General features: G+C 44.9%; 1 protein-coding gene across 3 annotated transcripts in view; it reads right to left on the bottom strand.

Moving 5' to 3' along the window:
• ZNRF3 (zinc and ring finger 3) overlaps positions 1-15,922 on the bottom strand; it is a 220,290-nt gene that overhangs the window by 64,845 nt on the left and 139,523 nt on the right. For all 3 annotated transcript variants that reach the window (XM_073312246.2, XM_073312244.2, XM_073312242.2), the window contains exon 2: positions 13,210-13,335. In XM_073312246.2, coding sequence (XP_073168347.1) covers positions 13,210-13,335 — 126 coding nt within the window. The remainder of the gene's footprint in view (positions 1-13,209; positions 13,336-15,922) is intronic.

Raw genomic sequence — 15,922 nt, 5'->3', positions numbered from 1 at the left:
GAAGGTGTGATTTTAAACCAGTTCAGCTAAACTGTGGCAGCCCTGCATGTGGGCACTTATATCTGTTTAAATCTAGTTTATACTGGTCCAATTTGCAGTCTGTAATTTACAGATGCAAGGTAAACAGATATAAACTGGGTTTAAACTAATATGTGCAACATTCTGTATGGATGTTAATTGTTTTTTAAATTAATTTAAGTTAAACTTCTGTGCAAACAAACCCTTTTCTTTATTTCCACAGTACCAATTTTCTTCTTACCATCAAATTGCCAGATTAAATAATCCAACTCTTTATACACCACGTTCCACATAAAAACCATAGTTCTCACAGTTAATAGAATGGCTTCCAATGGGATGAAGGACAGATACTAGCAGATTCCAACCTGACTTCAGAGTCAGGAAATCCATGGGATCTGGAAAGGAGTAGAAACTCCAGCTGCAATTATGTTGCTGCCTTCATCAGAAGGCAAAGACAAAGCAGAATCTCTCCCAGTGGCCTATGGCTCATTATGGAATTAAAGTTCAGCAGCCCTAAATCTGGGTTTTTTACACAGACTAGCCCATATATCGTGCAAAAATGCCTTCTGAAAGAGGAACTATTTGCATATGCAAGTAAAAAAATTTCAGTAGAAAGATCTTAACTTTCATATCTTTGTTGAGGTTTCAAAATATTTACTTGACTTGTTAACTCAAATTATTTCTATTATACCTGGGTCTACTAGAAAAATAGGCAGGTTTGCTATTTTCCTCCATTCTATGGAAACATCCCAGACAAAGAAGATGATCACAAAGGAAAGTTTACAATCTCAGCAATGAACACACTAGTGGAGATACTCAGCCAGACTGTCCGAGTGGACTATATCCCAAGTATCTAAGTCACATGTTAAAACCATTATTTGACACTTTTTAGGGGGAAAGGTGAAGGACAAATATGAGAGATGTTCAGGCTTCTCTAAAGGAGATGGCAATAGCAGAGAAAGTGAAAAATAACTAAGACCTGGTCTACACTACGGGGTTAGATCGAATTTAGCCAAATTCGGTCAATTTAAAAATGAATGTGTCCACACAACCAACCCCATTCCATCGACTTAAAGGGCTCTTAAAATCGACTTCTGTACTCCTCCCCGGTGAGGGGAGTAGTGCTAAAATCGACCTTGCTGGGTCGAATTTGGGGTAGTGCGGACACAAATAGACGGTATTGGCCTCCGGGAGCTATCCCAGAGTGCTCCAATGTGACCGCTCTAGACAGCACTTTGAACTCTGATGTACTAGCCAGGTGCACAGGAAAAGCCCCGGGAACTTTTGAATTTCATTTCCTGTTTGGTCAGCGTGGCGAACTCAGCAGCACAGGTGACCATGCATTCCCCCCAGAATCGCAAATGAGCTCCAGCATGGACTTAAAGGGAGACACTGGATCTGATTGCTGTATGGGGAGAAGCATCTGTGCAGGCAGAACTCTGATCAAAAAGAAGAAATGCAAATATATTTGCCAAAATCTCTCAGGGCATGTTGGAGAGAGGCTACAACAGGGACACACAGCAGTGCCACGTGAAAGTTAAGGAGCTGAGGCAAGCCTATCAAAAGACAAAGGAGGCAAATGGTCGCTCCGGGTCAGAGCCCCATACATGCTGCTTCTATGGTCAGCTGCATGCCATTCTAGGTGGGGACCCTACCGCAACCCCACCACTGTCCTGCAACAGGGGAGTCTCATGGAACAGGGAGGAGGATTTTGTGGATGAGGAGCAGGAGAATACGCAGCAGGCAAGCAGTGAATCCGTTCTCCCCTGCAGCAAGGACCTTTTCATCACCCTGGAGCCAATACCCTCCGAAGGCAGGATCCCCAACCCTGAAGCTGGAGAAGGCACCTCTGGTGAGTACACATTTGTAACTACAGTACAGGGTTTAAAAGCAATAGTGTTGCATGTTTGATTTGCCTTGAAGAATTGGGATGCATTTGCGGCCAGTACAGCTACTGGAAAAGTCCATTCACATGTCTGGGGATGGAGCGGGAATCCTCCAGGGACATCTCCATAAAGCTCTCCTGGAGGTACTCAAAGTATTCTGGAATCATTTCAGCACAAACCATGGCAGCATGATCCTCGGTTTTGGTCGCATTCAAACAACATTCGGTCTATATCTTTCTGTGTTAGCCTCAGGAGAGTGATATCTTTCATGGTCACCTGGTTGAAATAGGGGAATTTTTGTAAGGGAACAGTAAAAGGACCCCGTTCATGCTGGGCTGTTTGCACTTGGCTAAAAGGGATCATCCCAGAGAATAGCCATGCGGTGGGGTGGGGGGAAAGTGTGTGCTGCGCATCCACCCGAACACCGCAGCCCCTCCTTTTAAATGTGAAACCCAACCCATTTCTTACTCTGGGAAAGGATGGTGCTGCAGTTTGAAACCATTCCCACGTTATGCGTAAGAAGCCAACCCCGCGGACCCTTTGCCTTACCATGGCTGCATGGAAACCAAATTCTGTTGCCCAGCCATGTGTGATGTGTCACCATACTGGCAGGCGCTCAATATAAAATGCAAAATGCGACCTTGTACCTAAAGCACATGTGCTGTCTGCTGTGAATTGCTTGATTCACTGTGAAAAAGTCTCTTTTGTTCTCAGAAATGTATCATCTTAAATTTTACTCTCCCTTTTTATCTCCCCCCAGGTGCAAATGTTTCTAGGCTCCCCCTATCATCTCCATCCCTGAGGTTATTGCAGATTAGAAGGTGAAAAAAAACGCACTCACGATGACATGTTTTCCGAGCTCATGCAGTCCTCCCGCACTGATAGGGCACAGCTGAATGCATGAAGGCATTCAGTGTTAGAGGCTAGGAAAGCATTGAGTGAGTGTGAAGAGCAGAGGCAGGAGGCGATGTTAAGGCTAATGGGGGAGCAAACAGACATGATGATGCATCTGGTGCCGCTGCAGGAAAGACAACAAGAGCACAGACCCCTGCTGCATCCATTGTACAACCACCTGACCTCCTCCCCAAGTTACATATCCTCCTCACCCAGATGCCCAAGAATGTGGTAGGGGAGGCTCCGGGCAAACAGCCACTGCACTCCAGAGGATGGCCCATGCAACAGAAGGCTGTCATTCAACAAGTTTGATTTGTAGTGTGGCTACAATAAGCAATGTGGCCTTGTCCTTCCCTCCTCCCCTACCCCACCCGGGGCTACCTTGTCAGTTATCTCCCTTTTTTTTAAAATTAATAAAGAATGAACGCATGGTTTCAAAACAATAGTTACTTTATTTCGAAGGGGTGGGAGGATGGTTGGTTTACAGGGAACTAAAATCAACAAAGGGGGCGGGTTTGCATGAAGGAGAAATACACACAACTGTCACACAGAAGCCTGGCCAGTCATCAAAGCCTCTCTAATGCACAGCATGCCTTGCTGTGCTCTTCTAATCGCTCTGGTGTCTGGCTGCTCAAAATCAGATGCCAGCTGATTTGCCTCAACGTCCCACCCCGCCATAAATGTCTCCCCCTTACTCTCACAGATATTATGGAGCACACAGCAAGCAGCAATAACAATGGGAATGTTAGTTGCGCTGAGGTCTGACCTAGTCAGCAAACAGCGCCAGCGAGCTTTTAAACATCCAAAGGCACATTCTACCACCATTCTGCACTTGCTCAGCCTATAGTTTAACTGCTTATTACTACTGTCCAGGCTGCCTGTGTAGGGCTTCATGAGCCATTGGGAGCAAGGGGTAGGCTGGGTCCCCAAGGATAACTATTGGCATTTCAACATCCACAATGGTAATTTTCTGGTCTGTGAAGTAAGTCCCTTATTGCAGCTGCTCGAACAGCCCGGAGTTCCTAAAGATGCGTGCGTCATGCACCTTTCCCGGCCATCCCACACTGATGTTGGTGAAACGTCCCTTGTGATCCATCAGTGCTTGCAATACCACTGAAAAGTACCCCTTGCTGTTTACATACCGGCTGCCAAGGTGGTCCAGTCCCAAGATAGGGATATGGGTTCCGTCTATCACCCCACTACAGTTAGGGAAACCCATTGCAGCAAAGCCATCCACTATGACCTGCACATTTCTCAGAGTCACTACCCTTGATAACAGAACGTCAATGATTGCATTGTTTCAGAGTAGCAGCCATGTTCGTCTGTATTCGCAAAAAGAAAAGGAGTACTTGTGGCACCTTAGAGACTAACAAATTTATTTGAGCATAAGCTTTCGTGAGCTACAGCTCAAATAAATTTGTTAATGATTGCATTGGCTACTTGGATCACAGTAGCCCCCACAGTAGATTTGCCCACTCCAAATTGATTCCCGACTGACCAGTAGCAGTCAGGCATTGCAAGCTTCCACAGGGCTATTGCCTTCTCAACTGTCAGGGCAGCTCTCATCTTGGTATTCCTGCGCTTCAGGGTGGGAGAAAGCAACTCACAGAGTTCCAGGAAAGTGGCCTTACACATGCGAAAGTTTTGCAACCACTATGAATCGTCCCAGACCCGCAACACTATGCGGTCCCACTAGTCTGTGCTTGTTTGCCGGGCCGAGAATCGGCGTTCTACTGTATCAACCAGCTCCACTGCCACAATGATGTCCCAATTGCCACAGCCTGTGCTTTCAGGAATGTCTGTGTCCATGTCCTCATCAAAATCATCCTCGTGTTGGCATCTCTTAGCCTGGTTCTTCAGACACTCCAGGATAATGCGAGAGGTGTTTACAATGTTCACAACAGCAGCGGTGAGCTGAGCGGGCTCCATGCTTGCCGTGGTATGGCATCTGCAGGAGATCAGAGTTGCAGTGGAAGCGGTGGATGACGACAACATGGGAGAAATTTGCTATTGAGACTCAGCTCATTTACAAGAGCAGGAGAGCAGAGCTGCAGTGGAATCGGTGGATGATGACAGTTAGCAATCGTACTGCACCATCTGCTGACAGCAGCACCCAGGACACAACAGCAGCGGTGATGGTGAGCTGAGCTGAGCGGGCTCCATGCTTGCCGTGGTATGGCATCTGCACGGAAAAAAGGTGCAAAACGATTGTCTGCCATTGCTTTCACGGAGGGAGTGGCGACTGACGACATGTACCCCAAACCACCCACAACAATGTTTTTGCCCCATTAGGCATTGGGAGCTTAGCTCAGAATTCCAATGGGCGCAGAGACTGCGGGAATTGTGGGATAGCTACCCACAGTGCACCGCTCTTTAAGCCAATGCTAGCCATGGTAGTGAGGACTCACTCTGCCGACTTAATGCGCTTCGTGTGGACATATGCAATTGACTGTATAAAACAGATTTCTAAAAATCAACTTCTATAATATCGACCTAATTTCGTAGTGTAGACATACCCTTAGTCTTTTTTCTTTAAAGAAACTTTTGGCAACACCAACATGTATTTCACTTGAAATTCTTGTGTTGCTATGAACTCCAATTCCCAACAGGGCTTTCCCTTCTCCCGCAAAGGCTGCAACAATCTTCTAGGAATCTTTCTACATTGGGCATTTTCTTAAAAAGGGACACAACAGAGATAATACAAAGTTTATTGCCATTGTTTACAACTAGACCTTGCAGATACATTTTTGTTTGAGGACAGCACTTCTTGTACTGAATTTACACCCTATCAATTTTTTCTATCCTTGTTTGCCTGGAATCCCGGTGTCCAAATTGCTAGGAGGACTCTTACCAATAGCAGCTAGAAGTCAAATGCAGCCAGTCTCCCCTGTCACCTCCTGCTACATTATATTCATTTTTCTTAGCCTTGACAGATACTGTAGTCACACTGGTTTCTACAGTTAGGTTGATTAGATGCTTAAAAGACATTATTCCCACAGATTGGCTTTTGAGGCTCAAGGTGTGTCCCCACATCTGTCCATGTGTTCAGTGCTAATGAAAATTACTGGTTTGAAACCCCTGGAGGCTAGAATTCTCTGTTTATACACAGAACCAGAACAGTGATAATGCAAGCTTCCACCATGCACCATCTGCCAACATGTCTCAGCCCTGATGTGGCGGGATTAGCAATAAGAGTGAAAAAAAGAGTTTCCATGCCTCTTTAGTGTCCTGTTTAAGACTACCAACAGCAGGAAGCAATTAATGACAATTATGGTGGTAGGTCTGTGGTGGGTTCACCTTTCTACTGGGAACTGGACTGAGCCCACAGTCATTCCATACAGGCCAAAGAGCTATCAGATGGTAATTGTCCGTCACAACCAACCTGCTCAGGATTCACGGTGGTCACTGGTACATGCAGGCGAAATGCTGTCTGCCAGTCCCAATCCTGGCCACTAGTTACGCAAGGGTTGCCAGCTACATTGCATCTGAGTTTCCCACTCATGACTTGAGCCCTACAATTGCTCAAAGATTATTCTTTTGTGTAGCTGATGGCAAAAACTCACATTAATCTTTTGATCTTCTTACAGAATGTTCCACAGACCTCTCTTCTTCAGCTACTGCTTTTTTCCTCTATATCTGCAGACACTTGATGCTTTATTTGTGAGGGTTCTAATTACTTTCTGCATGCAGAAGATGTAGAGACAGGTTCTTTTTGGTTTATCCTGAGGATGTCTCTCTCCTAATTTCATGCTCTCTGGCTGAGATCATTAGTTAGGTATTCGAGAATTTTTTAGCATTTAACATAAATGAAAAACCAGAAGTTTATGATTTTAGGCCCCATCACCTCTTCCTATATACAAGTATTAGAGAGACAAGGCAGGTAAGGGAATATCTTTTATTGGACCAACTTTTGTTGGTGACAGAGACAAGCTTTTGAGCCACACAGGGCTATTCTTCAGGTCTGGACACTAAAGTCTGTGCGGCTCAAGAGCTTGTCTCTCTCACGTTGTTGGTCTTCTTGCCTCATCCCTTTTTGGCTTACATTGTGTCCAAATTCCATAGATCATTTGATTTTTCATTGTTCCTTTTTTCATCTCCTGCTCCTTTATTCAGACATCAGCAAATGCATACCTGTAAAGTTGCAAAATTATCTTTTTGACACTTACAGCTGTTCTTACTGTTCCATGCACATGCTTACAGAACCTAAGCCATTTATTCTTCCCAGGAAACTGATCACTATGACCTAGTTTTGTTTAAAATCTAAACTTTGTTTCTTTTAGTCTGCTGTATTCTGGTTTGTACTATCTTTTATGCCCTGTACAGAACCTTAGAATTCATGAAAGGTGCTATACAAATTATTAGACAGCACAAGCTTGTTCCAAATCCTTGCAATGCAGAACCCCCAACTGAGTTTGCAACAAGACTCTCAGGCTTGTGTCTGCCCTTTCCACACTTCTAACCTTTGAATCTATACTGGAAATTGTATTATGAGAATTGTGTCTAAGATGAGGAGTAAAGAGACTAAATCTGCCAGCACTTAATAAAAAAGGCAGGAGTCCTTTAAATCCTGGTTTATGGGAGATCCACTGCATTTTAGATACCAATATGCTGCGGAAATGTCTGTGACTCCATAGCCAAAAAACAAAGCCTTTGAACACTTCTTCCTTGGTGTCTCAGGATTCAGTGAAAACCAAGCTTGGACAGCAGGGCAATGAGACAATTACCTTTAGTGGATGCCATCTGCAAGATGTTTGAGGGAAGGTGTGACATCAATTGTGAGAAATGAGGACGGGGAGGATCCTCAAATGGCTTAATAAAATACAGTGAACAAGTTGCTTTGGCACAGCTGAAATCAAAGGTATCTGAAGCTTGGAAGGCATATTCAGGCCCCCACACTTTCTCTCACTCCCTGAAAGATGGGTGGCTTTAATTGTTTTAGTGTGGGAGATAGCCCTAGTAGTCAGGGGAAAGGCCATGATAGCAGATTGGAGCAATGCTCCTGAAATTATTTCTGTCACAGGAATGTTAAGCATGCTCCATCACTGCATCTGCCCAATTCCAGGATCAGCCTTCAGCATAATGAGAAATAACAATTCACCACAAATCATAAAAATGTAATGGGCTATAAATGTCAGAGATGTAGAATGGAGAAATAACTGACTCTGAAAACCAATGTCATTCTATACTTTAATACATACATAAATGCACACTGAAAGAGTATTAAGGTCGCATACTCAAGGACTCAAAAGTTAGAAAATGCCAGAATTAAGATTTTCCATGAACATCTTAATTCAGCCTCCTTGTGTGTACGCATTATGATATCTTCAGTTATATGTTTCCCCCTCCTGCACAAGAGGACTCCTGCTTCATTCAGTGCACAGTCTGGATGGTGTTGACTCATTCAAAATTTTTTAATCCTTATTCGTTATGTGGCTTCAGGCCTTATTTATTGCACACAAGTCAAACCCTGAACTGAATACAGAATTATTAATATCCTCACAACCTTTTCTATAATGCCCATCACCACAGTGTCGCCACAACAATGAATTTATCTGCACAACATTCCTGTAAGGTAAGGTGATATTATTCCCAATTTGCAGACAAGGACTGGAGGCACAGAGATTAAAGCCAAAATTGCCTAAAATGTCCATTATTTGGGTTCCCAACTTAAGATGCCTAGGGGGCCAGATTTTTTAGTTGATTCTTCGTTTTTAGAGCATGTGTATTGTACTTTATATAGTCAAAGCACAATTGTTGTTCTGAGCACTCAGCACTTCCAAAAATCAGACCTCAGCTATCTTGAGTCAGACACCCAGAAATTGAGGCCAGCTGTGAAAAGTTTGGTTTAAATAACTTGCTACGCATCACATAGAAACTCTGCGGCACCAACAGGGATAGAATTCAGTGTTCTAAGGTGGCATCAAATTAACTCAACCGCAAAATTAACTCATCTTTTCCTCTTTCTACAATACCATCTCCTTCCTGATACACTTTTCAATACTTCAGCAAATGAGGCGGGGGTTCTATAACCTATAGCCTCATCCACTACACAACACAGATTCATTTCCAGAGCACCATCTATCCCAGGGGTGGGCAAACTACGGCCCATGGATTTGCCCCCCCGCCGTGCCACGGGACGCAGGGATGTGGTGCCGGCCACTTCCGGGAGCGGCACGGGGCCAGGGCAGGCAGGGAGCCTGCCTTAGCCCCGCAGTGCACTGCTGCCACCCTGGAGCCACTCCAGGTAAGCAGTGCCAGACCAGAGCCCACACCCCGAACCTCTCCTGCACCTCAACCACCTGCCCTGAGCCTCCTCCTGCACCACAACCCCCTGCCCTGAGCCCTCTGCCGTACCCCTCCTGCACCTCCACCCCCTGCCCTGAGCCCTCTCCTGCACCCCGCACTGCTCCTGTACCCCAACCCCTTGCCCTGAGCCCTCTTCTACACACCGCACCAACTCCCACACCCGCACTCCCTCCCGCACCCCAACCTCCCACCCCAGCCCTACATTCATGGCCCTGCATACAATTTCCCCACCCAGATGTGGCCTTCGGGCCAAAAAGTTTGCCCACCCCGATCTATCCTATAAACTGGGTGAGGGAGGGGTGCTGTGGCAAAAATTGTTTTTAATCATATGATCACATACAATCACAATTTATATACACAAGGAGCTGAATTAAGGTTGCACAGGCAACCTTAACATTGGCATTTTTAAAAGCTTGAGTGCTTCACTTTTCAACTTTCATATAGTTTAATTGTATGTAACTTCCTAAATTTTTATAAAAATCAAACAAAAATAAAAATTCCATTACATGGAGCAATACAGACCTCCACATAGGTCATCAGCAGGGTAGGAATCTTTTAATCCATAGCACGGACTTCTACCACTTGAGCCAATGATGAGTGGTAGCAGTAGAAGGCTGTTATCCTCTATGAGGCCCCGACACCAGAGGGGGATGAAATTCACACTCTGACAGAAATTTTCACAGCTCTTTGCTCGACAGCAGAGGAATGTGGGGGCTTGATATCCTGGTTTTAGTTGCAAGTTCTGGAGAAGAGTGTTCTCTAGGGGTTACAGCCCTCACAGTCTGACCCCAACGAAACCTACTCCTCAAAAACTCGGCATTTGAGTCAGGATGCTTTCCCTTTCTCCTCCCTGCTGCCTGGGCACCTGCAGAGGGAGCACTGAGAGCACAAAAAAGTTAGTCTCTCTGCTCTTACTTCTGGTGCCTTGCACCACATGATCCCAGCGCTGCCGGGCAGAACCAATGCAAGGAAAGTCCTGCTCAGCTACTACAATCATGGACTGGAGCATGCTCAGTGCAGACAATGTTCAGGGAACTTTGCTCCCAACCTCTAGCAAATCTCTACAGATCATGGAGAAATGGTGATTTTCAGAAGCATATAACAGCTAAATTTGGTTGTATTTTCACAGGGATGACAAAGGCATCTCTCTGACACCATGGCACCCTCCACACATCACATTTCAAGTCCTTGATCCAATGTATGGAGGCACTAGAAGTTCTCAATGAAAAGGTTGCAAGACCTTTTTTAAAATGGGCTAAGCTCATTTCCCCTAACCTTGTTCTTGGAAATGCTAAACAGTTTTTGCTGAAGCTTTTAAAAACATTTAGTCTCAAGACAGCCAGGGCTGTAAAACAAGGTCTTATAACAGAAAGCATCAAACAACCTCAGCGAGGTGTTACTTCCAACTGCATCTATAATGTCATCTCTTGTTTAAACATTAGTCTTTCAAAAACACTAATCCTAGAATATAAATGGTCAAGCAGGACTTTGGGTGGAAGATCAAAAGAGCTGGACACTGAACCAGGATAGTAGAACTGAGGACACAGAGTTTGGAGTCTTCTAGTCTAAAGTTACCATCAGAGTAATTCTAGTGCCCCAGCTGCTGCTCAGAGCCTTGTCCAGTGGCAACATGAAGTTAACATGACTGGTAAGTTTTATGGCTCCTATTCAGAATCCTGTGGTCTGTAGTGAAACTCCCAAGAATCAAGTCAGTTCTATAGTACTGCTGCTGCTGGATTGCTATAGCCCTGAGCTATAGCTGAGTCACTGGAGCTATCCTCTGGAGAGGAGAACTCACAAAAAGGAAACAGGGTAGGGTACAATAGCTCAGACACCTTCAAGGCAACAGGGAGATTGGGGATGGATAGAATAGCAAAAGACTCTCCTGCTCTCCTAGTAGACAGGACAGTGGAGAAGAAGCAAAGAAACTCCCTTGCACTATAAGGTGGGTAGAAAGCTGGCTAGATTGTCGGGCTCAACGGGTAGTGATCAATGGCTCCATGTCTAGTTGGCAGCCGGTATCAAGTGGAGTGCCCCAAGGGTCGGTCCTGGGGCCGGTTTTATTCAATATCTTCATAAATGATCTGGAGGATGGTGTGGATTGCACTCTCAGCAAATTTGCGGATGATACTAAACTGGGAGGACTGGTAGATACGCTGGAGGGGAGGGATAGGATACAGAAGGACCTAGAGAAATTGGAGGATTGGGCCAAAAGAAATCTGATGAGGTTCAATAAGGATAAGTGCAGGGTCCTGCACTTAGGACGGAAGAACCCAATGCACAGCTACAGACTAGGGACCGAATGGCTAGGCAGCAGTTCTGCGGAAAAGGACCTAGGGGTGACAGTGGACGAGAAGCTGGATATGAGTCAGCAGTGTGCCCTTGTTGCCAAAAAGGCCAATGGCATTTTGGGATGTATAAGTAGGGGCATAGCGAGCAGATCGAGGGACGTGATCGTTCCCCTCTATTCGACATTGGTGAGGCCTCATCTGGAGTACTGTGTCCAGTTTTGGGCCCCACACTTCAAGAAGGATGTGGATAAATTGGAGAGAGTCCAGCGAAGGGCAACAAAAATGATTAGGGGACTGGAACACATGAGTTATGAGGAGAGGCTGAGGGAGCTGGGATTGTTTAGCCTGCAGAAGAGAAGAATGAGGGGGGATTTGATAGCTGCTTTCAACTACCTAAAAGGGGGTTCCAAAGAGGATGGCTCTAGACTGTTCTCAATGGTAGCAGATGACAGAACGAGGAGTAATGGCCTCAAGTTGCAGTGGGGGAGGTTTAGATTGGATATTAGGAAAAACTTTTTCACTAAGAGGGTGGTGAAACAATGGAATGCGTTACCTAGGGAGGTGGTAGAATCTCCTTCCTTAGAGGTTTTTAAGGTCAGGCTTGACAAAGCCCTGGCTGGGATGATTTAACTGGGAATTGGTCCTGCTTCGAGCAGGGGGTTGGACTAGATGACCTTCTGGGGTCCCTTCCAACCCTGATATTCTATGATTCTATGATTCCCTACTCTGGTGAAAGTCAGAAAGATATACTCCCACCACAACCCAAATAACCCAGAGGCCCTGGTATTGCCGGGGGGGGGGCGGGGGGGGGGGCAGGAAGGAGGAGAGAGGCGTGGCAGGAAGGGTTCTCCCATTTTCCATCTGCCAGAGAAGGCTGGGAAAGGAACTAGTAGCCAAAGACTGGTACAAGAGACTGAGTCCCTGAACAGGGCCCAGGGACATACACCTCCCAGTACCCTACCCATTGCCCAGCAGTAGAGTGCTGGGCTTTTCACCAGGACATTGCCTCAGGTCTTTTCTGATCCCTCACTCCTCCCTACATCTTTCATATTAACCCCCAACTAGTACATATCTGCTAAATTTTTCATGCCTTATGTCATCACAAAACTCCCAGAAAAGAGCTCAATATATTTAGTTTAACAAAGAGAAGGGTAAAATCCTACACGAGGAAGAAATATTTAATAATAAGCTCTTCAGTCTAGCAGAGAAAGCTCTAACTTGATCCAATGGCGGAAGTTGAAGCTAGACAAATTCAGACTGGAAATAAGGTGCACATTTTTGATAGTGAGAGCAATTAACCATTGGAACAATTTACCAAGGGTCTTGGTGGATTCTCCAAAACTGACAATTTTTGAAATAAGATTGGATATTTTTCTAAAAAATCTGCTCCAGGAATTATTTTGGGAAAGTTCTGACTTATGTTATACAGCAGGTCAGACTAAGTGATCACAATAGTCCCTTCTGGGCTTAGAGTCCATGAAACTCCCCATTCTGCCCTGTTTTATGCACCCCCTGCATAACTGCAGAGACTACCACCAGCAGAACACAATACTTTGCTGAAACTCCTCCTTGACCTAAATGCCCTATTTTGCCCAAGTCTTTCCTCTCCCCCAGCCATTTTCCATATCTGAGATGCCCTTTTTCAAGCCTGGCACTAGTGGCATATCCCATGGGAGACCTTAGAAAGGATTTGTTTGGGAAAAAAAGTTTCCTCCAGTTTTTCTCATTTGTCACAAGAAGGGACTATCCCCTTCTAGAAACAGAGTTGCAAGCTCCATTTATACAAAATATTGGTGGTCATTTTTTCCCCTTACCTTGCCCAGGACAGTGAGGCATGGTTTAGGCTCCAACTCAGGCTGTTCCAGTTTCACCACTCCTACCCAACCATATTCATACAAGTCCTCTTCATCATTGCTATTACACAGTCCCAGTGGATGCATCTGAAACAGAACAAGGGGAGATGAGGAGAAATTGGTAAAGGCGTTAACCAAAACATTAACACGAAAACAAGACAGTGTTCATTATGATGGAAGTAACAAAATATTCTACTGGTGGCCTTAATACAGAGCAGTATATTTATCAGTCAAATACACACTAAACAGAGAAATATCTGCTTGCTGTTCAGACAGTGGCACGTCAGAAAGTGAGAGAAGTTCCATAATTCACTGATGTCCCATCACTTCAGATTGCTGATGTAAGTCCTATTATAAATAAAGGGACCAGTCTCTTCCTTTAAAGATAGAAGGTAAAGGTGACTAAAGCATCTTTTAAAGGCACCTAGAGTTAGGTTCCTGATCTTGAGACTGGAACAGATACCACCAACTAGACTGAAGGGAGGAGGCAGCCAATCATTTGAGTGTTTTGGTACACTAGTGGAAAATCCTCTCCATTTGGATGCAGTGGCCTCTGCATAACTATAACAGAGAACATAAGAGTATGGTTTTGTGAGGGGCAACATCATAACCTGGTGCTGAGCTCTGACTAGGATTTAATATTTGCAGTACAGTAGCCTCCAGAGACCTGCATCAGAATCAGGAACCCATTGTGTGATGTGCTAGAAGTTCCCATCTGGATCCCTCTGCAGCCTGGGTCAGTCACCCAACCAATCTGGCTCACTTTCTACCTCTGCAAAAGAAAACAATACTCTTCTTCCCACGTGATACGGTGGGTGGTGGTGGTGGATTAATGCTTATGAAGCACTTTGGAAAATGAAAATGCTGTTTTAGTGCTAAATATTTTTACTGTAGTCCTTACACTTCTGATCTCAATTGTGATTTGCCAGAACTCAGATTTGCCAGTAACAGATGGATGGGAAACCAGTGGTGCAAAACAGTTAGGAAGCCAAAAGCAGCAAAGCACTCCAAATGAAGATTGATAGTGTCAGACAAATCAGCAATTAATTTGATCTTAAAATGTTATTCCAGTCTAGAGTTTTCCTCAAACAGGGAGCAGCCCAGCACAGTCCTCTCCTTGAGTAAGGGCAGTGAATGAATATACCCAGGGGCCACTGCAACAGTAACCTAGAGCATTTGCACTGACAAACTTACAGAAGAATACTCCCAGACCAAAACAAAAAAAACAAACAAACACACAACTAACATTGCAACAGTGCCCAAAGGCCTCCGCTAGGATCGGGACCCATTGTACTAGCTATGGTACCGAGATATTGTCTCTGCCCCCAAACAATTAATTATCTAATTTGAAAAGAGACCCAGATAGACAGTGTGAACCAGGATCATAAAAAATAAAATCCCTGCAGTTACCACAGGTCAGATAATAAACAATCTGATGGTTCCAGATCATCTGAAAGAGGTAGCTCCTGTAATGCAAAGGCAGGTGCAAATGTGTGTATTGGGGAGTCACCCAAAGAGGGCAGGTTAAGGTTGCATGGCATGTACCTGAACTCCTCCTCAGCACTGCACATACACCTGTCTAGATGTCTTGTGAGATCTGCAATCTTCGCCCCTGCACGCAATTTACCACATGGTTCTCCCAGTCACCACAAACCCAACTATCTATATTCTAATAATCAAATCCCCATCACTATTATCTGGCTCTTCCTAACAACAGGGGTTCCCATACCAGGAGGGGTATCCTCAGTGTGAGAGGATATCATGACATCATCTGGAAGGCAAGTCCCAACTATAGGATTGTTTCCCTCCACTCCAGCTTGATATTCTTCTTCCCCAAGACTTTCGTCCTCCTTAACAGCACAGAGGCTGTCAGACTGGGCGTGGGACCATTCTACCACGTCCCTGAAAGTCTTGGCTATGTACCTCACATATGTTAAGGGCTGTTATAAAGAAGATGGTAACCTATTATTCTCCACGTCCACCAGGATAGGACAAGTAGTAATAGGCTTCATCTGCAGCAAGGGAGATTTAGAAAGTTTTTCCTAATATCTTAACTAACTACAAAGAAAGTTAAGCTCTGGAACAGGCTTACAAGGGAGGTTGTGGAATCCCCATCACTGAAAGTTTTTAAGAACAAGTTGGACAAACACATGTCAGGGATGGTCTAGGTTTATCTGGTCCTGCTTGAGTGCAGGGGACTGGACTTAATGACTTCTCAAGGCCCCTTCCAGCCCAATTACTCTATGCAGCTCTTTCCTTTGATGACATACATGGGAGTCAGGGACAGGGGCTCACACACACTCCTGGAGGGCCACAGCCCAAGATCACCTCGTACCACAATCACAACTCTGACAAGCTGCTCCAACTAATCCCTCCACTATTAATAAAGCTACACATAATATAAAGAAAAGGAGGACTTGTGGCACCTTAGAGACTAACCAATTTATTTGAGCATGAGCTTTCACCATGTAGCTCACGAAAGCTTATGCTCAAATAAACTGATTAGTCTCTAAGGTGCCACAAGTACTCCTTTTCTTTTTGCGGATACAGACTAACACGGCTGCTACTCTGAAACCTACACATAATATAGTAATTGTAGTTGGGAGTGCATGCAGATAATCCCCAGAGGCTCCAGACAACTCCAACAGGGCAGAGTTATGTTTGCATGAGTTTG

The sequence above is a fragment of the Lepidochelys kempii genome, chromosome 15 (assembly GCF_965140285.1).
Source record: "Lepidochelys kempii isolate rLepKem1 chromosome 15, rLepKem1.hap1, whole genome shotgun sequence".
Classification (NCBI taxonomy): domain Eukaryota; kingdom Metazoa; phylum Chordata; order Testudines; family Cheloniidae; genus Lepidochelys; species Lepidochelys kempii.
The sequence above is the reverse complement of the archived record's forward strand: the minus strand, read 5'-3'. Positions and strand labels throughout refer to the sequence as shown.